The sequence below is a fragment of the Myotis yumanensis genome, unplaced genomic scaffold (genome assembly GCF_028538775.1).
Source record: "Myotis yumanensis isolate MYYU_CA2020_CCGP unplaced genomic scaffold, mMyoYum1.0.hap1 SCAF_9, whole genome shotgun sequence".
Lineage (NCBI taxonomy): Eukaryota > Metazoa > Chordata > Mammalia > Chiroptera > Vespertilionidae > Myotis > Myotis yumanensis.
Window position 1 is genome coordinate 51,423,175 of NW_027223760.1, and position 26,367 is coordinate 51,449,541.

At 42.3% G+C, this 26,367-nt stretch overlaps 1 protein-coding gene across 7 annotated transcripts in view; it reads right to left on the reverse strand.

The window, feature by feature from the left end:
* Positions 1-26,367, reverse strand: part of ICA1 (islet cell autoantigen 1) — a 110,838-nt gene that overhangs the window by 59,488 nt on the left and 24,983 nt on the right. For all 7 annotated transcript variants that reach the window (XM_070424344.1, XM_070424339.1, XM_070424338.1 and 4 more), the window contains exons 4-6: positions 25,955-26,027; positions 20,318-20,441; positions 15,996-16,194 (exon numbers count right to left, since the gene is read on the reverse strand). In XM_070424344.1, coding sequence (XP_070280445.1) covers positions 15,996-16,194; positions 20,318-20,441; positions 25,955-26,027 — 396 coding nt within the window. The remainder of the gene's footprint in view (positions 1-15,995; positions 16,195-20,317; positions 20,442-25,954; positions 26,028-26,367) is intronic.

Below are 26,367 nucleotides of genomic sequence, written 5' to 3' on the forward strand. Positions count from 1 at the left end.
TCTACTGGACCCTTGAATGCTGAAATTCCAGTCTCCTTTTCCCTTTGTATTCCAAATCCTCTTCTAAGGGATCTCACCTTTTCTCATGTACCTCAATCACAGCTACCAACAATTCCTAAATGTGAATATCTCACCTGTTCTTTTTCTTAGAGCTCTAAGCCAAAATATACAATATCTCCTACTTCCGTCGGTGGACTTGATTATACTTTTCACATGGTGGTGGTAGGAGTTGGAGTTTAATGGCCAGAGAGAGAAAGAAAGATTGCCCGTCTCCTCCTGGGCTAGGGCAGTCAGTCGGGGAAGTGGGCAATGACACATGGGCCCAACTTTGTCCCAGAGAGAGAAGCACTAAGAAAGAAACTGCAGGCAGTGTGTGTTGGGCCCGTCTACCTGCTTGGGAGTCTGCAGGGTGGGAGGGGGGCAGTGTGCCTCTCAGGCCTGTGTCAGCTCCAAACAGGATCAGCTGCATCAAAGTAAAGCAGTGCGGTTGACAAAGAGGGCCCAATGGTAACTCCCCAGTGTCTCCCTGGGCTTTGGGGTGTGGAGCAGCAGCAATCCAGAGGAGCTCACAGGGCCTGTGGAAGGACAGGAAGGCGGCTAAGGGTGTTTGCTAGTGAGCTTGCCAGGGGTGGCACCAGGCTGGGGGCCACATTGGAGTCCAAGGTAGTATGAGTTACCAACTGGGTGACTCATGAAAGGAAGGTGACTGAGGCTCCTAGAACACTGTTGCCCCAGCCACATGCTTCAGGGGCATACTATGCAAGCCCAGACGGCCATGCTGCAGCAAAGACAAGCAAGGAGCCAGGGACCGAGCGTGGCTTCAAGGATGCTATCCCCCCCCCCCCCCCCCGGACAATGCTGTCCCGGGGAGGAAGAGCGGGGTGGAATTCTGAAAGAGAATCCCCAAAGAGACTGCTTGAACTAGGACTAACAGGAAGCAGAATTTTGAATAGACTCAACATTTACACTGAAATGAGGGAGGCTGTTTAACCTCATTTAACTGACAGGTCTACACATCCCCACCACCCACGCTCATAAAGAAACCACTTCGGGTCTAGAAAATAAGGTGTGTGTGTGTGTGTGTGTGTGTGTAGAGGTGACCGGAGTCGATTTACAACCCCTCCCACCTGGCCCTGCTGCACTCTGTGTGACATTGGGGACAGTTACCCTCTCCAAGCTTCCAAGTCCTCAACTGTGAAGAGGGGATCACAGCGTCTACCCTTTGGAGAATTTGAATGAGCCCATTCCTGACAAATGCTTAGGACAGTAGCTGACAGATGATAAACTTCTAATAAAATATTTGTTAATTTTTTATTTTTCCTCATACAGTCAACTTCCAAGTTGCTTTTGTCTTATTCAAGAATGTCTGGGTATCTTTCAAGAAATGACAACATACTATATCCCTGACATTCTTTATTTATAATTTCATAGCCTCTCGTGTATCCTCCATGCACAGAAATGCCATGTTAGGACAAATGACATTTGTGAATTACTATTTTCATACCATCCTTGACTTTTTCCTCAACATTTTTGGTACATGCTACAGAAAGAAACTCAAAGGCAGGGTTTGAGTTTCATTGCTTATGAATCACATTAGCTGTAACAAACCACAGAGTAATGTGATGGCCATGTTGTAGGACCCAGTGGTGAAGGCTTCTCTCTGTCTTAGGCTGTTCTGGCCCTGAGAGGATGGACCAGCTTTGGGCAGTAGACAAACCACATGACCGGGGCAGGATGCAGCTGGGTGGATTTATTCATGATGCTGTAGGCATTTTTTTTTTAAACATGCATATCGGGACACTCACAGTGCCAGACTGCTCTTGGAAAATTCCCTGTGTTGAACACGTATAAATTAATTCTCAAAATTATTTGCTGCATGCCCACAAAGCAGCATGATCCCAAGTAATCAATTCAAGATATTAACTAACCGGAGGCTCCTTCGAGCTCTTTCAGTTTTCTGAGTCAACCGGGAGAACACCGAGGAGGGGGGTAGTGGAAATAGGAGAAAAGATTTAATTAGCAAGGTTAATATTGATTGTAGATGGGCAAAGTAAGTATATCTGAGTGTCTGTGGTATACAAATCTCTAGGCTCTAGGGCTTAAGCACACGTGTGGAAAGTATCAAGAAGCAGAATAATGATTCATTTAGTAGGATTCCTGGGAATCAAGTGATTTTATTTAAGGAATTTTTCTATCTAATTCAAATTTACTCTATTAAAAACACTTTAAAAATAAGAAATCTTTACTCAATAGACACTTGTCTTCTTGAATGTCTGTCTGGTTAAAATAACAAAACCACCTTTTCTGATGGATCAGTTGTCATTGTGAGCACTGGCTATATTATGGTGATGTGTGGAGACAAGACGTCTCCAGGCGTGATCCACAGACCCAGCAAGGGAGTCAGGTGGGAGTTCACTAAAAATCGGACTGCTGGTCCCCGCCACAGACCTCATAAATCAGCATCCTCAGGTGGGACCCAGGATTCTCCATGTCCAACTGGCTTCTCAGGAGATTCCATACTCAGGCCAGAAAGTCCCTCTCTCGGGGTTAGTTGGATATGTGGGAAGATGTCCTTTATGACGAGAAATGTTGCAGGTGGCCTGCTCACTTCCTGTGCCTATTTGCTGTAGGGCTTCTGTGACTTTCCTGTTACAGGTAAAAACCTTTCCATCATCTACTGCAGCGGTTCTCAACCTGTGGGTCGCGACCCCTTTGGCGGTCGAACGATCCTTTCACAGGGGTCGCCTAAGACCATCCTGCATATCAGATATTTACATTACGATTCATAACAGTAGCAACATTACAGTTATGAAGTAGCAACGAAAATAATTTTATGGTTGGGTCACAACATGAGGAACTGATTTAAAGAGCCAGAAGGTTGAGAACCACTGATCTACTGGCTTTCAACCTACCAGCCAACATGCAAGCAATAATGAGAATTAATTTATACAGCATCCTGGGCTGGGGTGCTGGCCTCCGTGATGTCTACCTTCCACCCATGAGCCTTTTATCATCCATTCCAACTTGAGGCCCTGAGCTTGAACTGTACTGCTGCAGGGTCTGGGCCCCAACCCCCAGGAACCCATGCTGAGACCAGCCATTTCACCTCCCAAGGGTCCTCAGAACAAGGTGGACCCCGAGAACTACTCAATGCTGAATACAGAAACATGACTAGATGTTCAGAGGACAGACACACTGATGGGCTGGCTTGGTGAAAAGGAAATAAGATATCCAAATACTTTTTATGGGTGACCTTGGGGGTCAGAGAAAATGAGTCCAGAGGATATAGAACGTGCTGGAAGATGTGGCTGCTACTTTAATGCGTAGCTGGGTCCCTACCACAGACATACCTTCTCCCACAGCCGCTTAGCAGGACACACAGATCCGTTCATTAGATTAGGAGGCACTTGGGGCGGAAGCGGTGGGAAGAGTATAGACTTTGGCACCAGAGGACATCGGTTCATATACGTAGTTGGGGTAAGTCAGTCGACTCATGGCACCTCAGTGATCACAGCTGTGAAACGGGACAAGCATTCGTGCCCTCACTGAACTACTGTGTGGTCTTGGTAAAGTAATGACTATGAAACAGCATTGTAGACTGAAGAGCATTTTACAAATATTGAATCAGAAAGTGTCTGCATTATGTACATATTTAAGTAGCTGCTACATCTATCTGTAACGCAGAATGCTAAGAAAACCCCTAGGCTGGGAAAAAATTCAAATATGTTAAATAGCGTGCATAAATGAACCTACCATATAGTTCACTGTGGAGCTTAAATCGCTGCTGTTTTTGTATTACGAAAAAGTTTATACTGAAAAAACAGCAGTATTTTGACTTTTGTACAACTCATGTTTAGCATTCTCTTAAAATATGTTGTTCTTATTTTCTCGATTGAAGCATAAGTGAAAAAAAGTGGATCAAATCTTCATTTTATTTTCAAAATCCTCTTTCCTAACATCAACTTCTTCATGTCTACTTTACTTACACAATTTATTAGTTGAAACTGAAGAATGGCGGGGAAAGTGGGGACACGCCAGGCAGAGAAGAACAAGTAGGTCAATCCAGAATATAAGAGGCTTTGCCCAAACCTAAAATACATTAAGGATAAGGAAGAGGGAATCTAACTCAGGAAACCTAACTACTGTCTGCCTCCACATCACTGCTTTTAGCTGTTACTTTTTATTTTAAAGTGGAAGACATGCAAAAAAAAAATTTTTTTTTAAAGGTAAAGCTAGTTCTTTCAGCAGAAAATTAAAATTAAAAGCAGACGGAGGCCCGGATAATAAGTACCAATAAAAGCTTTAGCTGACATAGCTTTAATTTACAAATCACTGGCTTTTCCTGGCAGGGCTCGGGGAGGGAGGGGGAGGAAGCTTCGCCTACACAGCCTGGATGAGGAAGATATGGAAAGCTTTAAAATTAAAGATGCTTGTGACCTTTTACTCTAAAACACTTGATTTGTGGCGACCGTGATAAAATCCCAGGGAAACCTGAGTATGCTCTGCAGTCTCTGGAAACCCTATGTCCTTAGGCCTCCCAGTCGTATCTGATTTTGACAGGAATGCTTCGTTAGTGGGAGCCCCAGCCCCATCCATAATGTGTGCACAAAACGATGTGCGGCCTAGAATCTGCGTGCACGTCCATTTCTTTTTAAACTTGAGCCTTAGGAGGCCCTGGTGAGTGTATTAAAAATAAACTCGTAATAAATAAATACTAGGAAGCCAAAGGGATATAGTTTGATTTATGGCAATTGATACTACTTCTCAGGAAATTTTAATGACAAAATTAGGGCTCACGGGAGCATAAATACTCCTGATTTCGTCTATAAAACCTGGAAGGCTACCAATAAAAAAAGACTGATGAAACGGCTGGATTTCAGAAATTTAGCAGAAAACAGATTTAGAGAAAAGAGTTGAGAGGGACACTGCAGGGAAAGATTTTGACTGAGCATGTTGAATAGCATGAATGAGAATTAGAAGTGAATGATGAACACAGAACAAGTCATTAAAGCCAGCAGAAACCCTCCAAGTTAAGAGATCAAATGTCAGCCTATAGGATGCTGCGAACCCACTCAAAGGCCCTAGTGTGGGGCAGAAAATGTGGAGGCTGTTCCCTCGGCAGTAGCTGCCCTCTCCCTCTTTGATTCTTTTTTGGGAAAGGGTTTTCTCTACATTCTCACTGATGCAAAACATAGAACATGTTTCTTCTAGGATGCAAGTGAGGGTGATGGGAAAAGTTATCTACTTACTTTCTCACCTTTTCCCCCTTCAGGATAAGTATAACTATGCGTATTCCAGTTTTCTCAGAACAGTGAAGGCTTTTGAAAGGAACATTCTCATCCTCTCTCCTGATTTTGGTGGGTTTCCCTCAGGCGTTATTTTTGATCCTTTTATTCCTCAGCGACTTAACCACCTCACATGGCTCTCCCTGCTGATAGCTTTCAAAAATGACTTCATCCACCAACCTCCTCCATCCGGCTGCCCTATGACATCACCTTTGGAACTTAGCTCCCATCTTTGCCTCTAAAGCCTGCCTCCTCTTTTTTCCTTTTTATTAAAAGCAAAACAACAACAAAAACCCTCTTCGTTTTTGTCCACTTAAGAGTTTTCTATCATTATCCCTTTCCTTCTACCAATCTTATAGTTCTCATGCCAATCTCATTCATCGTCATTATTTTTATACATATTATTTTAAGGATAATATATGCATGTGGCACAAAATTTAAAAGGCACAAGAAGTCCTGGCTGGGTGGCTCAGTTGGTTAGAATGTCGTCCTATACACCAAAAGGTCTCGGGTTCGATTCCCTGCCAGGGCACACACCTAGGTTGTGGGTTTGATCGCCAGTCAGGGAGCATTCAGGTGGCAACTGATCAATGTTTCTCTCTCACACTGATGTCTCTCTCTCTTCTCTCTCTCCCTCCCTCTCTCTTTTCCTTCCTCTCTAAAATCAATGAAAACACATCTTCAGATGAGGATTAAAAAAAAGAAAGGCACAAGAAGGCATGCAGTAAAACTTCAACCTCATTCTCATCTCTTATCTCCTCTCATGGCATTCCCCAATCTTGTCTCCTGCCCCAGAAATAATTATTATTGCCAGGTACCCCTGCTACCCGCCCCCCAAATTTAACAAGAAACCATTTGAGAGAGAAAAAGATCCTAAATGTAATATATTTTACTCTACTAGTTTCTTTTCAGCTTCCCTGTCTATTTGAGCAATTTCTTTCCCATGCATTAATCTGTGGGTTTTTCATATGGTTCTTCCTCCCTCTATGAGGGTATTTTCCAAGTCTCTTTGCCTGGACCTCTCTCAGAACATGATCTAATACCCATGAATGGTTTTTGCTTATGAGAATGCAGAGTTCCACCTTTAAAAGCCCAGGAAAAAAAAAACTATTTAAAGGAACAAAACAGAAAAAAACCCCTCTATCCCTCAATTTGTTTATATAATTAATCTATCTTGAGAAGTATCCCTTATTCCAATGTCAGCAGTCACCAGAAGCACCACAGTAAAGAATCAGCATCTCAATGACAATGGTTGTCTCAGAATCACAGCTGGGGAGTGAATTTAAATAGATGGATGGACAGATAGATGGGTAGTTGGATAGAGAGAGCCAATCAACTGTGAAGTGTTACCAAGCCCTAAAATCATATTTCATTTGATGGGAACAACAGAAGCCTGATTAATGCATGTGGGAATTTCATTTCAAAGTTATACCAATGGCCTTTCGAGGCCCTGCTTTTCGTTAGGGCTCCCGAGTTCATGTCAAATTGGTCAGTTTAAGATTTTAGGGCTCCTCTATATGGGTTGTATTTATCTTGTGTGGGATAATGATTTAGTTTGGGATAATTGCTATATTATGAAACTTATTTTTTTCTCACTAGGGATCATTTTATGATACCTGGAATTGTCCTGAAAGTTTTATGCTAGAAGGATAGCACACATACTTAGCTGTTTTCTGTTTAAGGTTTTACCAAAAACTCATTCAAGGAGGCAGAATGACGCCACTCTTTGGGAGAAGTGAGTGAAAGTGGTGGGGAACTGTGTGCACTTTTGTGAACATAACTTGGGCAACATGAGGACAGATCCCTGGCTAATTTCCCTCTTAGATAAGGATTGGACCAGTTCACTGGAGACCAAGGAATCAGAAAATACATTTTTTTTTAAGTTTATTTTTCGGAACTATAAATGGAAAGTACCAGTGTTCTATTGACTCATTCTTTTGATAGTTCAAACACGAAAAAGTGGATAGATTTAGGAGTCAGGATGCGATGGGATTCTGAGCTCCATTGAGAGACAATGAACCCTGTGAATCCAATGACAGTCTATGACTCCACTAAGGGGCCAGCTCTGCTTGGACTAATCTTCTTAGGAATGCTTAGCTGGGGGGGGTGGGGGTCACAACAATAATTCAATCATTTTTTAAAATGCTATTTAAAACTTTTCCACATTTCTTAATGACAAATGAACATAGAACGCAGGTTTTTCCTAAAGCAATTGTGATTTAGAGCTTCCTTTCTGAAATATTAACACTCCACAGCCAATTTATAAATCCAGTCTGATGTAAAAGTGACTATTTAAACAATCATCAAATCATTCATTTTTTTTTCTGTCACTGAAGAGTCTGGTTGCAAAGAAGAATGTATTTGAAGAAAATTCTTTCCAACTCTAATAAAAGTAACTTAGCATATTATAAACCGTCTGCCATTCAGGAAATGGTAGATATATTACTCCTGTTTGAAATTAAATAAAATTCACATTCTAAGTAAACCATTTTTTAAAATGGTTTTGCCATCTAAAATGGTAAAAACCATTTTAAAAAATAAGAATAATAGCATAGTGAGATGGCTTCCTTAAAGCATAAACATTTTAAAATGAGAATGCTGGGCTAACCCACCAGGGTGCAACAACTGTCTTTTCTACTACATTCTAGAAGGTGGTAAAAACTGCAAGTGATTTGTCATGAGAGAAGAAGAGGACTAGCTAGGAAAGACGATATTTGAGCTCTTAACCAAAAGGAAGAGGATAATATAGATATGACAGACTTGGAGACAAACTAGAAAGATAGGAACTAGTAAATCACACTCCTTGGACACAGTGGTTTTCCATATAACCATAATCTAAGCTGACACCTACTTCAACAGCTACCAAAAGCAGACGGAGGCAGATGGAATAGTCTGTGGTTGCTGGGGAGGGGGGTGGTGGTGGCCTGGGCACCAGCCATCCTTCTGACCCTGCAGCCAAAAGCACAACATGATGAAACATTGAAATAATGAATCCATCCAATAGACTCTAGCCGCCGAGGCACCAGAAGCCTGTGCTTTGAGATGAAACTCATGGTATGGCAGCATTTTGATCTGGAACTTGATGATTCTACTCAGTCAAACCTCTATGTTTTGTTCATTACCACCCAGGAAATTCTAGCAACCAGGCCTGCGTGTGACATCTAATACACATAAGTCTTCGGGAGAAAAGCCAGACAACCTGGCAAAAGGAAAACTATCCTGGGCTGGATCAGTTCACCTTTTGGTACTCACTTTCGCCCAGAGTCCACTCTGACACTGGAGAGTTGCGCAAGCTTTCCCCTCAAATGATCAGAGAAATCCACATGCGGACATTCACTATTTCTCTCAAGAGAGAAGCAGTCCTCTCTAACCCTCACATGAAAAAAATCTATTTCAAGCCAACACATTAGCTTTTACAATATTACATGTGCTTATTTAAAAAACCCCTACCAGTGTTTACTATTTTTATAAAAATTAGATAATATAAACTGAATTCGTATATGTAGACAATATCTTCTCAGATGATGATAAAAATCAAATGACTCCTTGCTTACAAAGCCTGAGTCTCATTTTTAGTCAATGGCAGGATTAAATTTCACTTGATAATAAAAACATTTATGAGATGCATATCATGCTTATTATATATTTGGGATTCAAAGGAGGGTCTGGAAGAGGTATTTGCACACCATGTTCACAGCAGCACCATAATAGCCAAGAGTTAGGGAAGCAACCCACATGTGCCCACTGCTAAATTAATGAATAAATAACATGTGGTATATACATACTATTACATGCAGTGGAATACTGCTTAGCCTTAAAAAGGAAGGAAAGCCTGCTGCATGCTACAACATGGATGAACCTTGAAGATGGCATGCACAAATGAAAAAATCAAGTCACAAAAAGACCAATATTGCATGATTCCACTTATATGAAGTATCTAAAGTCGTCAAATTAATAAGAACCACAAGTAGAATGGTGGTTACCAGGGGCTGGGGGAGGGAAAACGGGGATTGGTTGTTTATGGGTATTAGTTTCAGTTTTGCAAGATGTGAACATTCTGGAGATCGGTGATACAATGATGTGAACAGACTTACTACTGAGCTTGGTGCTTAAAAATGGTTACGACGGTAAGTTTTATTTTGTGTATCTACCATAATTAAAAAATGTTTGAATCCCTGAAACTTCTTCACCTCAACATGTACTGCAGGTTCCTATAAATCAGGGGCCAGCAAACTCTTTCCTGTCACGGGGCAGAAAGCAAGTTTTGCCCTGTGGGCCACAGCAGTCTCTGACACAACTCCTCGGCTGTGCCAGGGTGTTATGAAAGCAGCCGCAGACACGAGTGAATGAATGAGTATGGTTGTGTTCCAATAAAAAAACTTGATTTGCAAAACCAGGCGGCTGGCCTGTGGGTCATGGGTTTCTGACCCTTGCGAAAGTATTACTATCTAAATAAGAGAGATCCATGATCCGTTTGTAAACACTACCCAAGAATGATGAGTGAAACACTCTTCTTTTCCAGGCTCTAATATTAGCACAACAGCAACAAGACCAGGCTGACCCAGCAAGACCAGAACTTGCTTGAAGTGGGAGGAAACCACTACACTGACAGAAGGCGTGTTAGCCCTGCTCCCGCCTCCACGTCTCTACAGGGGAGCTTAGCGATTTTAGAGTTTAATGATTTAGAGAAAGAATAAGAAAAATGGGACAGCTGGAGGAGAGCGTGGTGAGCACACCTGTATCTCCTTTAGTGGATGAGGACATTGCAGTAGACTTACAGACCTAGCCGCGCTGTCACAGCTGCTGCAGGCAGGGCTGGAAACACAGTACAGAGCCATCCTAACGCGGAGCTCATGCGCCTTCCTCCTCCCTATTTCCAACCAGGAGCCGCAGCCTGCCAGCCAGCCAGCCATGGGCTCTGCGAGTTATCTGTTTCATGCCTGCTACTCCAAATGGTCTTGGCTTAACCCTGAAACTAATTTTTGCTATTCACCAAGTTCAGCAGGGGAAATCAATAAAGACACACAAGGCCCCAAAGGCCTCATCTCATGAAATTCAGACAGGAAAGCAAGGGTGTAATTATTCGTTCCCTTCCCAATTGTGCCATGTGAAAATGGCATGTTTTTCCTACGGCCTTTGGGTAGTATAAAGAGACAGCAACCCAAGGGTGGGGTTCAGCAGCTCGAGTCAATCTTCTTGGGCACCACAAAAAAGCAGGCACCCTAGTTAAACAACCAAAATAAAACAAACAGCAAGCACACGCCAAAACCCAACAATTGAAAACGGAGGGTTATGAAACAGCATAAAGAGGGTCAGCTTTACAAAAGGAGCTTTCACCTCCTCAGAGAACTCAATCCCGTGCACAGAATTTTAGAACTAGAAGAGATGGGAGCAATAACGGGGAAACCCCCCACCCCTTTTATGTATGAATGAAGCAAAACCCCGAGAGTCAGGATGCTGCTTAGACAGATAGTGTTGGTCCATTGCATGGACCCAATGCTGAAATGCTCCACCCTCACTCGACCCAATTTGCTGGGGGGGGGTGGGGGGTCTCAGCCCCGCTCTTGGCACTGAACCAAAGCAGAACACTGGTTTAAGCAAGAAAGCCAGAAGGCCCAGGCGAAACTCGAGGCCTTTCTCACCGACCGGGGAGATGGCTGAGTGGGGACACTCCTGCGTTATTACTTGGCGTCTCCAGCTCTCATGGGACCTGCCCTCAATTGCTACAAGAGCCCGACCTCTGACAAAGACCAATGATTTCAGCCGTAATTAATGACACTGTCAAATTAATTAACCCGTCTTCGTCCACAGGGGAAAAAAACCCAACTCTCTCATGTCAATGATGCTGTTTACTAGTCCTTGACCAAGCTCTGTAGACTCGACACGGGGACACCGCTGACTGATGTCCCTAATAAGGCCCCACCCACTAAGCCACCACCATTAGTTACTAAGCCTTCTCCCAGTGACATGTCCTCCGATAATGTGGCTTTGGTGAGTGAACAGCGCTCAAAAATCGAACACTATTTTAAATAGAAGCCTGAGAATACGGGGCGGCACTCCCACTTTTTACCTTTTAGGTCCCCTCCTGAGTTATGGTGATGAAACACTAGACAAATGCTGCAGGGTTTCATTTAGCCATTTAATAAATGGCCCTCATTAAAACGCCAGTCCTCTTGCCCTTGTCTGTCAGGGCTCCGACTCAGACCAATGCCCGCGTATACATTTCCATGTTATCTCTTCAGAGGGTTCGGAACTATTTTCTTACACCTACCACAGCTTTTATTCCATTTAGAAGAAGTACCCTCCATCCCGTTTCTGACTTTCAAGAAAAACAAGGCACTTAATTGACCACAGGAGGACTCTCTCAAGGGCATCGGGCTGCAAAAGCTCTCCCGTGAGCTCACAACGTAAGCTGATGTAATCGGCTACAAGAAGCCAGCTTCTATTTTTAAATGATACCCTTTCACTCTGCCTTCAAAGGGCACATATATCACACATTGTAACTGCCCATAAAATGCCTCCTGGTGTAGCCTCCTGTCCATTTCCCTCCTGGGGTGAGTCATGTTGCCAGGAGGGGCTTTCCACAGCACACAGGCCCAGCCCCGCCCTCTCCGATCCATCTACCACTTCCTATTACTTGGTCTTTAGGAGAAGAGCTGCATATGGCCACTCTCCAGGTGTCTTGTTTATCACGGTACTTTTGAGAAGGAACAGATGACTGCCAGGGCCCTTCTTGAGGGTTGGGATCAAGCTTTCCCGCCTCTTTGTATTTCCATCCCCAAATACAGGCCCTTAATAAATGCTTACTAATGCTGCTGCCCAGAGCTCTGTCATCTGGCCCATGAGCTTCACAGGGTGCCACGAGGGAAACAGATGATTTACTTCATTTGCTTTTAAGTTTTTCATTCATCATTCCGGCCACGCTTGCTGTGTGTTCTTGAAAACGTTTCTTAGCATTTGGTTGGAGGTGAAAGCACACTGGATCTTGCTATTTGTTTATTTACACTTATATTGCTCATATCTAAAAAGAATAAAGAGCTTTGTAATTAAAGTGATGCTGTGGCGGAGTCTGGGAAAGGTCAGAGCAGTGTATTCCTTGGGCTACTGCCCCCTTCACTCTACAGGCACCCCATGGTTCATACAAAAGCCTCCTAGCAGCACTCCCAGGCTCAACGCTTGGTCCTTCCAATCCTCCACTTTAAACTCTGAGTGAGCTGGCCCTGGCCAGTGGGGCTCAGTAGGTTGAAGTGTTGTCCCCATACCCCAAAGGGTGGCGGGTTCCATCCCAAGTCAGGGCACATACCCAGGTTGTGGGTTTGATCCCTGGTCCAGGCCCATATGGAAGATAGCCAATTGATGTTTCTCTCTCACATAAAGGTTTCTCTCTCTCTCTCTCTCTCTCTCTCTCTCTCTCTCCCTCCCTCCCTCCCTCCCTCCCTTCTTCCCTTCTTCTTTCTAAGATCAATTTTAAAAAAATCTGAGCTATGGAGAATACCGATTTAATCATGCCCCTCCCCTTCTCAACCCTTCCACTCCCTCTGAGCCCTCTGGGAGATGTCCCTCCTGGTTCAGCTCTGCTGACCTCAGTGGCCCCTGGTCTGGGCACCACCATTCCCACACCCACCTTCTGTGCTCTGGTCTCTAGAAGTGCTTTCACCTAAAAGTATTTATCTAAGTTGCTCCCTCAGCCTGGAACTCTGCTCTGCTGTCCCTTCTCCCTCCACCTCGCTCCTTCGCACTCACCCTTCGCATCTTGGTCAGATGCCCCTTGCTGCGGGTACCCCTCGTGGGTGGAGAATGTGCTAGCTCTTGCTCTACCCCAAGTGATTACACGTGACAGCAAGGCAGTGAGCACGTCTGTGCATTCACTACTATATCCCACACATGGCCCAGCATGCAGCGGGGCTTCAGTATCATTGGTTGGATGAGTGAATAAATGAGTGAATGTATACTAAAGACTACAGTCAGGGGATCCCATTTGTGAGGTATGGATTAGAATTCTATCTCCTTGGAAAGTGTGAACTCAAAGAACAGAATTTATAGTAAAATACTACTTTGGTTGGAGAGTCCTCAGTTGAAACGTGATGGTGGCAGGAGGAGACGCTGGGAGACTGGCATTCCCTCCACCCCACAGCGGACCTAAGGAGCCACCTGCAGCCTGGCCTCTCACCCTGAGGACTGAGAACTAACACTTTCCAAGAGATCAGTGGAGAGCTGTTTAGAATGAAATCCTAACTGGGACAGAACACAAGAGCTTGCTCAAAGTGAAATTTCATGTTATGAACTCCAAGAGAAGAGCCAATTCTACAATTTAAATTCATTCCAAAGAGGGCAGCAACCCACACATGAATAATGCCACTTCTTACCTGCAAAACCACACACGTCCACTTCCAAAACATCTAAGGTCAGTTGCCTGTGTTGGGAATTCTGGGGAGGTTTGAGAAAACATGCTTCTGGCACTTCAAACTCGATGGCTGGAATCTGGCATCGCTACGGGTACTAACTGGGGCTGGACTGGCCCCGGTGATGGTAGTAAAGAGAAGCAGTCCAGTCCCTGTCCCCATGGAAAGCCTCGCCTCGTCAAATATATATTCACATCTGACTTCTTAAAATCCCCCCCCCCCCCAAATTCTAAGTACACCATGTTCTGTTATTAAATTAAATCCAGGACACATGGGACTGGGGTAAGGCATCACTTCAGCTCCTTCTTTATGGCAAAGAATTTTTTTCAACCATATTTTCCAAAATCAACAGACTGATCACACTAAACAGTGGGTAATATTTCAACATTCAAACCAAATGACGAAGGGCTTGGTTTTTATTTCATCCCTACACAGCTAGTAACCACCCTCCAAAACAAAACCAAATAAACACAATTCCACATGAACTTCTCCGGCCTTCCAGAATAATCATACGTTTACTTTTATTATCTGGCACATAGAAGGTGCTCAATAAATGTTCGTTGAGTGAATAAATCACAGGAGCGGAATAACTAGGAAAACGCCCTTTTAAATCTTATGTATGTTCTTCAACTTCCCTTTTTTTTTTTTCTCTTAGGGAAAAAAATTATGCGTGATTTTCTAGGATTCTGACTTTCATTTCCCTGTCTGACCCTGGGCTAGTCACTTAAAATAGGTACCATTTTCTTCACCCATAAAATGAAATCTGTGTTTTGATTATTATGAAATTTAAAGGATAGTAGATGTAAAGCCACTGGCACCACACCATGTAGATAATGTTGGCGTTCCCCCCCCCCCCCCCCCCCGCTTTTTCTTTTTTTAACCTTTCCGTTCCATCTCCCATCCTCCTTCAACCCCAAAATAAAGTGTCAAAGACAAACTAAATTACGTGCCCGATAAGAAAGCCAGGAAATCTCAAAGTGGCCTGGGCTTGCCAACATCGAGTAGCTATCAACTCTTGACAAGTTTTATTTACTATTTTGGGGCCTTGGGTATCCTCCGTTATAGAATGAGTGAGTTTCACTAACTCATTTTTAAAGGACTTTTCAGTTCTGATTGTCCATGAGCGCAGAGTCTGCCTTACCAAGAACTTAGATGCTACTAGCACATTCAGGTCATCTGTGATCAGACATAAAATGGACTCTGATTTCCTTCACAGAGAGGGATTCTACAGTACAAACCAGAACTAGATTTAACTTTTAAAAGAATCTGTATGAATCTAACACCTAGGTCAAGAATTGGTGACCTTATTCTTAAGCCACAGAAGGTCCCTCCTCCCCTGCACCCCCACACGCATCCCCCATCCAACACAGCCCACATCTAACCTCCTTCCTGCCAGTGGGGCTCTGCAATGATGTGCTTAAAAAGAAACCTAGGGATTGTTAAGCAATATTACTGACTCATCTGAAATGAGTAATAGGACAGTCAATACAATATTATGTCAAACCTAACATTTGCTTTATTTTTTTTCTTTCACACCCAGAAATATATCTAAAGCCACCAAACAAAGAACCCCAGACTATGTACACAACAAAAAACCCCCAAGGCTGCATTTTCATAAATACTCAGTGCATGACTGCCACCTGGTGGTGGATGTATCCTTGTTTGAACTAATCTCCAAAGCAGCTAAACTGACAAGATAATTAAAAAAAACAAAAACACAAGGGAACACTGTTCTCTGCTGCTCACGGTTATTTCAGGGAAATTTAGGAGCAAACCCATCTCCTCTGCTATATATTGCCCTCAGACAAATTTCTGAAGAGATCACAGATGTAGTCAATGCCGTATTTTTTAATCCTACAACTAAACCCTACTGCTTCTGAGCCAATTCACAAAACAAAGGAGCATTATCATTCTATTAATTTTAATATGCATTAGTAATTAAAAAGGGTTTCCACAATAGCCTGTTCTCACCTTCCAGTTTCATTTGATCTAGTCATGATTTTTTTTAGTTATGCATGAAAAGGCATTTAGAAATGACAGCCTTACCAAAAGTGCACATTATATGAAAATCTGACTTCAATTAGAACCAGTAACTAAGTCCCCGCAGTTTCCAGCTGTCTCTTCACTTGAATCCTTAGAGAATTACATATCACATTAATTGGTATTCTGTCACATAAAAAGACACCAGCGATTATTAATTGCATCCTTGGTGCTTTTGAGATCTGTCTTCTTCACTAGAGGGATTCAAATCACACCTCATTACCTTCCAGCAGGTACCCCTTTTGGTAACCCTCATAAAATCTCCTACCTTCCTGAACTTCTCCATTTGCTTGTAGAGGTCTGGATCAAGCTCCTGTGACACGTCCTTCATCCATAATAATGCCCCCCTGTACTCAGTCCGGCACTGCTCCATGCGGTTCACCGTCAGCCACGTGTCCGAGATGGCCCGATGCCGAAAAGTCTCCACTTCTTGGTGAAATCGACACAAAGGATTTCGCAAGGCCAACCTAGACCGAGGATAAAGCCACAATCTTGAAACTAAGCAGGCTAGAGATCTGAATCCTTGACAACTTACCAATCTTAAATACATGAGCCTAGCACAGTGCCTGGAACATAGACGATGCTGTAAAAATGGTTGAATTATAACAAATGTAGGTGAACTGTTGAGTCCACCAGAGATGATTAGCCATGTACTGATCTCTTAGATGACTGTTACTTAACTGTTCTATTTTAAAAACTAAGTATTTCCATCCGTATTGTTGGGGGTGGCCTCGTGCCTGGGCAAAGAACACTTGGAAGCTGGCACCAATCCTGTGTTAATGGAGAAAGGTCAAGGAATAACCATTTCCCATGTCTACTCTTGGTCCCTCCCTGCCTGCTGCTCCTCTGAAGCTTGGCCCTTTGAGGAGGGATGGACCTGTGTGTGATTAGGTCTCCATGGCCAGGCCATTCTGGGTTACTCTCCAAAGGCCTGGCATCTACTGCTTGTTCCAATAGCCAAGAAGGAAGCACAGACAAGCATTTTCAATTGGTCTAGGAAGGGGGAGAAGTGCATGTACTGAGGGTTTACTGTGTCAGGCCCTTTTGGTAGGTTCTGTGATTTGATTCTTATGAAAAAAACAAAACTTAAGGATACTACACTAGAAATGAATGTATATTATACAATGAAGTGGGTATAAAATAATTATAATATTGGCTATAACATACCATCACTTATTTAGCAAAAAAAAAAAAAATGCTTGATGCATATTAAACTTTGGATAAAATATTTATTTGCAGGGGAAAAATGCTGCCCCAACCAGTAATGTCAGATGAACCACACTCTTTAAAAAAGTCATCTGCATGAATTTGCAGGGTGAAGGTTCAAAAAATAAAAACAAGATGAATATTTAAATTTAAATGTAAACTTGTCTAGGTGGAGGGAACAATGGTGTCTGAGCTGAAGTCAGCGCTTGGCTGTTCCATCGATGTCTTCAGTGCCCTACATGTGTATAGCACTACACGATTATGGATACAGCAATAAACTGTTTAAGAAAAAAAATCCCTTTCACTATTTCCTTTAGTTCTCCTTTTGCCTATGAAGCACTGCTTTTAAATATTCAGCACTTTTTAAAAAACAGCTTGCTCACATCATCCTACCTAGGTGTTGCAAGTTGTTTTCAAAGACATATTGTTGTGCCATAAAGTAAGCCTGTGCTTTATCAGCACTGGGTTAAATTTAATACTCACCATTCATCAAATTGAATGAGCAGTTGTAGCAATGACTACCAAGTAAGTCAGTACAACAAATGCTGATGTGAATGTTTATAAAATGGAAGCCCTCTACTGAAAGCGAGAAAGAGTTGCCCTGGCTGGTTTGGCTCAGTGGAGATAGCATCAGCCTGCGGACTGAACGGCCCTGGGTTCAATTCCAGTCAAGAGCACATGCCCGGGTTGTGGGCTCCATCCCCAGTTGGAGGTGTCAGGAGGCAGCCGATCAATGATTCTCTTTCATCATTGATGTTTCGCTCTCTCTCTCTCCCTCTCCCTTCCTCTCTGAAATCAATAAAAATATATTTTTTTAAAAGGAAGAAAGAGTCCTCAGCTGGCCCCCTAAGGATCCCATTTATTCCTGGGCTCTTTTTTATCTCTTTCATTGGATTTTGCCACTTTTCCTAAACTGGTTGAAAAAGAGTCTTGAAATAAAATATTCTCGATTTCTTGGACTGTTGGCAAGTTGGACCCAAACTTTTGAAGATGTAATGACATGATGATAGAGATTAAGATCTTAAAGAAGAGGAAAAGGCATATAAAAACATCTCATTTCCCCCTGTAGCTTACTTCCTATAAAATCAGAAAGGTGAAAACCTCACTTGTGGTACCAGGGACTGAGTCCAGACCAAGGGAAAACTCAATAACCGGGACCATCAAGCTTCAGTGAAAGGCTGACCCATGTTTTCATTCATAGCCGGAACAATTAACAAAGTGCCCAAAGATCAACTCCAAATGCATTTATCCTTGAGTAGGTAAAGGTGGAAATGACCCTGCCCAAATAGTGCACAGAAGGGCTCAGGTGAAATGGATATGGCACGCCTAGACAACGGAAAACTATGCTATGGATGTTTTTTTAAATGTATATATGGACCAAAAAAAAGGTGGTGTTATTTGATCAGAAAAATCAATTTACTAAATAATCAGTATTCAATACTATACAAAAATTGTATGGTATGATGCTGTTTATAATGAAAACAATTCGGGCCCATCCCAAATTATGTCCATTCAAGCTGAGACTTCAACTTCATGAGAGTCTTGTGTAATCCTCCTACTTCTCCATGTTCAGGAGGGCCGGTTGGATGGCCTGTGCCTGGTGAACAGCTGAGTGCCGTGAAACCAGAGCCCCCTGCAGACCGCCTTCCAAAATGCAAAGTTGCCAAACTGCATTAAATTATGGATACAGGTAGATTGCTAGTTTATAGTAGTGATGCTTTCGCGTATCATTTGTATTGTTTTGTTGATTTCTTTTACTTGTTTTTATCTGTAACCAAAGGTTTGATTACATAAACTTAAGGTACAAAATGTGTGCTGTGTGAGATAATGCGGTATACACATATGAAAGGGTATCACTGGATAGCCATATAAAATAACTATGTAGCTATGGTAGCGTTTGTAGTAATGTGTCCAGGGATTCATTTTTGTTTTGTTTCTCATCGATGGATATTCACTTTGGTATGCAGGTCTATATAAGAATCTCCCCACTGAAATTAGTAATAATTATATGATTAACATATTAAGAATTTATGAAAGATTTTTCAAGAATCAATCATCCTTGTCATGCTGGGGTAAGTATATGATAGAAAGTATCAAGAGGTTCAAAGTGGGTCGTCTCTTTTAAAATTTGACTTGCTTTTTAATTCTGTCCTTTTGGTTTTTCTCTGTTTTAAAATTTTTCTATAATGAATAAGTATTATTTTTATAAGGAAAAACAGTTATAATAAGATTAAAAGGTGCAATTTAAGATGATAAGAAAACACTTTTCTTGGAAAACCGGGGTAGAGAATTATAAGAAATGGTTATCATTAGGAAAGTTGGCACTGCCCATAAGGTCGGGGTCCAAATGTCATTAGGAAGAACCAAAAGGCCCAGGAGCGGGACCACTGAAAAACTGACCTGTTTGTCTCTTTCCTACCCCACCTTCCTTGGTTTCCATAGGAACACTTGTGTTAACAGGCCTGCTCCTGGCCCACAGGGAGAGAAAGCAGTAAGAAGAAATTAACAGGAGAAAATGTTGGACAGTCTGAGTAAGTGACATTTTTGTAGCCTGAATATTTTTGGAAACTACCTCTAAGCCTTATTGAGGCATAATCATGCCTAATAGGAGTGAGTGACATTTTTGGAGGCTTGTCAGTTACTAGGGAAGGAGGAGGAGAGGAATGTCAATTTCTCAGACACAATGTGCAACTGTATGCAGGGGTTCCTGCTTGTTCCACACGGACCCTAAAAAGGAATCGTGGATGTGCTAAAAAAAGAAGTCACTGACCTAGCACCATTTCCTCTGCACCAGAGCTTCTCAAACCTGAAGGTGCCTGGAAGTCAACCTCAACCGGGGATCTCATTGAAATGCAGGTCTGGACTCAGCAGTTCTGCGATGGGGCCTAGATTCTGCATTTCCAACACCCGCCCAGGTGGAACTGCTGATAGTGCTGGCCAGGGTCTGAGCAGAATGGTTCAGAGCGCCTTGAACAATACTGATCTGAGTTAATTGGTCCACGGAGAGCAGAGAAGGAACCCTTCCACCTGGTCTCATTAGGCTCCTGCTTTGATCAGCTGCTGGAAGGGGACCAGACTGAGTGCTAGGAGCAATGCTCAAGGTCAAATACGAGCCTAGGACAGCACTCAGTGATTGACGTATAAAATGCCCCCTAAAGCCCAGAAGAGATATGAAAAAGAATTTTTAAAAAATGATTAATAGGGAGTAGAAAAATCATATCTGTTATCTCCATCAGAGAATAAATACAGACTAACCACTGAGAACAGAATAGCCTGTCAGTCTCAGGCAGGAGCCTTCTAAAGAACATTGGGAGAGTCCCCTTTGTAAGTGGGTCCCACATTCTCAGCAGATCCCCCAATAGAGCCCCAAGGAAGGCCACACACCTTTGCTGGGAAGAAAAGCAGAGGGCCTTTCCTGTTGCTTGCATCATTTTTCCTGCTCTGGTTTTATCTTGGAAGCCCTGGGATCGGAGAAATTTTCCCAGTTCGTTTTCTTCTTGAGACAAGACTGGTGAAGAAAAGACCAAAAGGCGCCATGAACAATGAGCATTTTTATTACAGAGCGAAGGACAGAGACAAACCCCAAGGTCCTCTCTCCGCTAGCGTCCAAGATGAGATGAAATGAAATCCAAGTGACAGGTTACAAGGTAAGCTCCCCACCCCCTCCATTTAACTTTTGTGCTGTTCTTCCATTTACAAAAACGAGGGATCAAATTCACTTGAGTACATCTGTCAGTGCACTTGGTGCCCTGTAATCGGAACCAGAAAATGACCTCTGTACTGAAAAGCGAGCCGATAATGTGCTGTTGGGAGCTGAAATGAAAAAGTTAAGTTTGTCGAGTATGACTGTGGGAATCTTCGGTGGCTGCCTACAATGGAGGGTCAGTTTCCTTCTGCTTTTCTCTCCTGCTGACTCTTTGATCTCTGCTTTCTGAGTTAGCAATTCAAATACTTTATCTGTGACCCAGGTTTTTGGATGATGGTGGGGATGAGGAGCCAGGGTGGGTAGGTTGATGACCTGGTGAATTTTTAAATGCAGAGCCAGAATCAAAGTCTGACCCAGTTATGCCTAATCTTGGTCTTATTTTTTTCAGTTGATGTATAATTGACATACATTAGATTCGTTTCAGATATACAACATAATGATTCAATATTTATATTGGTCCTTATATTTAAAGGTAACCTCAGATGACACTATTGGGTGAGCTAGTGACTGGCACAAGCTTTTCTATAGATTGATTTGGCAGTAAATATAAATGTCTCTTTTGACATTGCACTTCTGTTAGTACATCCTAAGGAAGTGGTAAAATGAGCACAAAGATGTATATACAAAGATAATCGCAGCATCATGATTTATAATAGCAGAACACTCTTTTTCCCTATAGTGGGGATGGTTGCATTAAACACAGTGCACCCAACCAGTGACCAGTGAGCCCTTATGCAGCCACTGGTCCCGAATACACACTCACCACCAGCTGAGCAAGGAGTGACACTGAGCTCCCTGGAGAGCATTGTGCCTAAACACAGCATTTGCTATGGACATCCTCTGAACACGGCCACTCTTATTTCACATTTCTGGATTGATGCTTTTACACATCATGTGTCTCTAAAACTACTTTTTAAATACTAGCCGGATTCCGGTCCGTTTTCATGAACTATCTCGATTTCTTTGAGAATGCCCCGTGTCTGACACAACCTCTCCAAGAATGGCTACAGAATGTTAGCCCAGAACCACAAATCCAAAGGTGAAGGTCAAATGCTCTATTCTCCCTTATTAATTTGTGACTGTGGTTTGCTGGAGACATTCCGGAGGAGGAAGAGGCTTTTCAAATCCATTCTTCCTGAGAGATGAATGACTACCTCCTTCCTCTTCTGCCTCTCAAAATCAAGTTCATGGTCAAAGTCCAGCTCAACGGCTACATCCTCCGTGAAGTGGTTGATCCCTATTTCTCTATGTCAGCAATGTCCCCTCAGCATCTGGTATCAGAGTGGTTGTAGGTGTCTATTTCCCATGAGAATCTAAGATTTCGCAGGACAGGACCTCATGAAAACTATGGCTTTCCCAGGAAAATGCTTTAATTGGGGAAACTGGATTAACTATAATTTCCCCCTTGTTATCCCTGTACACTTTGTTTCACTTTAAATGCTTATCTGATATTTATGCCAGTTGATGGCGAACTTATGACACGCGAACTCATTTTTTTTTGGTTGATTTTTCTTTGTTAAATCGCATTTAAATATATAAAATAAATATCAAAAATATAAGTCTTTGTTTTACTATAGTTGCAAATATCAAAAAATTTCTATATGTGACATGGCACCAGAGTTAAGTTAGGGTTTTTCAAAATGCTGACACGCCGAGCTCAAAAGGTTCGCCATCAATGATTTATGCCATGGTTCTATGTAGCTTTAAAAAATTCCTATAATTATAAGAAGGGTTTTTTTTTTTAATGTGTTTTCCTTTATTGATTTTTAGAGAAAGAGGAAGGGAGAGGGATAGAGAGATAGAAACATCGATGAGAGAGAAACATCATCAACAGGCTGCCTCCTCTATGCCTTCCACTGGGGATCGAGCCCACAACCCCGGCATGTGCCCTAACCAGGACTTGAACCTCGACCTCTTGGTTCCTGGATCGATGCTCAACTACTGAGCCACACTGGCTGGGCGAAGTTTTGTTATTTTTTTAAAATACCTTTTATTCCTTCTTCTCTTCACTTACTAATGTGAGACTCACTCAGTTCCACAATGAATCTTTCCCTGAGGGGAGGAATTTCACATTCGTGTTCATAATTGCATGAGGCTACTGTCACCTTTACCTTGAAGCCTCAAGTCACATACAAATGAACACACTTAGCTTAAGGCTAGGAAGAAACCAGTTCATGGAACCTGGATGATTACATGGTTGGTGAAATGTACTCTTTCCTAAATAAGCCTAAGTAGGTAAAAGCATTTGAAAAATCATTTTTTGTTACGTGGTGCACTTGAGGCTTGACCTTGGGGCGGCAGACAGTTTTCAATTTGAGAGCTAGACTCTAATTGGCAGTGTTGCTCAGAGGGCGGTGGAAAGAGTTTGAGCCGCATCAGGCTCCAGGTTGATTACTTAGTGATGGCCATCATTTTCTGAGAAGGGATGTTCGTTCCTTAATGCTAATTTAAAAAATACTCCAGTTAATTTATAGACATTTACACTTCTTCTAAGGTAAGAAATAACTCAAAAGTATATAAGTTCTCATTTTCCTAGGGTTTAAAAATTCAGAGACAAATAAAAACCTATTTATATTTAATTGCTAATTAGATTTTCAGATGTGCCCTAAAAAGGCAACTAAAGAACTATAAAAGCAATTAGCTTGGCAGCATGAATTCACGCAGCACAGAGGGAATTAATTTATGGATGGTCTTAGAGAAATGAACAAGGCACACGAGGTACCTGCTCAGAGGAAGCTTACGTTCAAGCAGCAGGAGATAGAAAATAAAAAAATACAGAATCGCAAACTCAGTGCCAGAGAGAGTGAGAGAGATTTGTGGCTGCTTTGTGGTGGTAAGAAGGTATCTCTGAGCAGGTGACCATGAAGTTGTCCTCTGAATGACAAGAAGGGGCCACTTGGGAGAATTAGGGCAGGGACCCTTCCCATAGAGGAAACAGTAACTGCAAAAGGCCTCAGGTCACCTGGTGGGTAAGGACAAAGGTGGCTGGAGGGACGCGTGGGGCCGATCACGTCAGAATTTATAAGCCAGGGTATGGAAGTTTGCATCTTATTGTAAGCACTACTGCAGGCTTTTCTGCGGAGAAGCAATGTGTTCCAGTGTACATTTTTGTAAAAGTTTTAATTATAATTTTAGGCTCATAGCAAAACTGTCAGTGGAATACAGAGTTCCTCTATACCCTTCGTCAGCATCCCCTAATGTTAGCATCTTACATGACACTATGGCTCAGTGATCACAAGTAGGAAATGGACACTGGTGCAATACTAGTGACCAAACCACAACCTTATTGGAATTTTACTAGTTTTCCCATTAATGTCATGTTTCTGTTCCAGGACCTGATCCAGGACCCCACACAACATTGAGCTGTGGTCTCCCCAGCCTCCTTCCATCTGGGATAGTTCTCGGTCTTTCTCTTCTTTCACAAATTTGATGTCCTTTAAGAGACCTTGTCAGGTATTCTATAGGATTTACCTCAATGTGGGTTTGTCTGATTTCTCATGATGAGAATGGGGTTATGGATTTGGGGGAAAGAAACCACATAGGTGGAGTGCATGGTATGATATCACCACACATCTCACTGGTTATGTTCACCTGGATCCCTTTTGTGGATGCTGTTGACTGGGTTCCTCTACTGTAAAATTATTATTTTTTTCCCTTTTGTAATTACTAAAAATCTTGGGGGGTAGGGAGAAGGGAAATACACGAGACTATGCAAATCTCCAGTTTCTCCTCAAACTTCCATTCATGAATTATAACTACTTTCAGTGCAGCCTAACCGCCCTGATTCTTACTGTGGTGTTTGCCTACTGAGGATTTTGTGGCTCCCTCGTTCTTTTCATATTTATTAATTGGAGTTATTTCATATGGAGGAGCTGTCACTCTTCCTTGTTTGTTTATTTCCATATAGATTTTATGGATCTTTATTTCACTTTACAGGTTATAATCCAACACAGTCCATTTATTTTGTTGCTCAGATTGTCCCAGGTTTGACCACTGAGGGCTCCAGGAGCCGACCTATTGCTCCGTGATTGCAGTGGAGACAGTGGGCTGGAGGAGGCGCCAATGGAGGCAGGGAAACCAGGTAGGAAGCTGATGCAGCAAACCGAGAGAGTGATGGTGTGGGCTGACCTGAGACAGAGGCAGTGAAGATGGCGAGAAGAAGGAGAACCTGAAGCAGCGGTTCTCAACCTGTGGGTCGCGACCCCTTTGGTGGTCGAACGACCCTTTCACAGGGGTTGCCTAAGACCATCGGAAAACACATATATAATTACATATTGTTTTGTGATTAATCACTATGCTTTAATTATGTTCAATTTGTAACAATGAAATTGGGGGTCACCACAACATGAGGAACTGTATTAGGAAGGTTGAGAACCACTGAGTCCTGAAGGGTGTTCAGGTGGCCAATGGACCTGTCACTGAGACCGACGGAATGGGGACGTGGTGGAGGTGTGTGTCCTATGCCTTGTTTTCCTGCTCAAGACTACGGAGTCACAGCCCCGGAGAAATCTTCGCTCCAACTTAGTAAGCAGTAGCATAGATAATTTACAGAATTCTGCCTCTGAGTCCTAGGACTTTGTACTTATCCCCAAACTGTCTTAATAGAAGGTTACTAATAAAGGAAAATGACCAATTGTTAATTAGTGACTACTGGAAAGGTGTTTGACAGCAGTTAAAAACAGAAAAACTTCCCAGTTAGTCTCGTATAGAAATTGTACGATTAAATCACCTATAAATGGAAACATAAAAACTTACTAATCTACAACTTGATATTCAGCATTTCAGAGATAACACTGTTGGTGATGATTTTAGGACGGGATGGCCATAGGAAAGTCTTGTTCCCTAGTAACCCAACAACCAATAAAACAATGTTGACCAGGAAGCACTGTCAATAAAGCACTGTCAATGCATTAACTGTATGTGCCTTCTCCCTCCATTTGGTCATTTCAAAACCAACAAGATTAGAAATAAGAGAGCCAAGCCAATTTTAAAAAAAACAAATTTTAAAAATGGCAAGATATAAGCACTGACAAAACTTTTTTATGATTAGAAAAAGAAATGGCATATATTTAATTATGGGAGACCCAATATAAAATTCTCCTATTACGTTACTTGCATTGAAAGGTAAACAGCCTATGTAAAGGATTTCTAATAAAATTATTAAAGGTCTCCTCCCCACCACTTAGAGAGCAAAGGCAAACACTCCTAGTCAGCAGTTTCTTTGTCTTACTTCCTAAGCACATGCAGTGATACAGTAAGGCAAAATATCCTATTTTTTATTAATAGATCAATATTCGTACTTATGGTATACTTACAACATATTCTCTTTTGATAGAGTACAATTGCTTTAGACAAGTCCAAACAGGTTCTCTGAATTGAGTGAAACAGCTGTAATAAAAATACAAACAAAATGTGAAATAAAACAGAGAGCAGTGAAATAAAAAATAATCACACTCAAGACAACTTAGTGTTTGATTTGCCCACTAAAAACAAGATCATGTGACCAAGTGTGCGTGGTGGCATGTGGCGGACTATACAGAAACTGTAATCAAAGCCTTCTAGTACGCTCTTATTGTCTGTATTTATTGGGATTCATCATCTCCGCAATCTAAATTAAGATCTGCAAAACAATTTCCTCCAGACAATTGAAATAACAGCTGAAAAACAGAAATCCTAAGTGAAGGGCCCAATTAGATGACTTGGTAAACCAGAGACCCAATTTTCATTC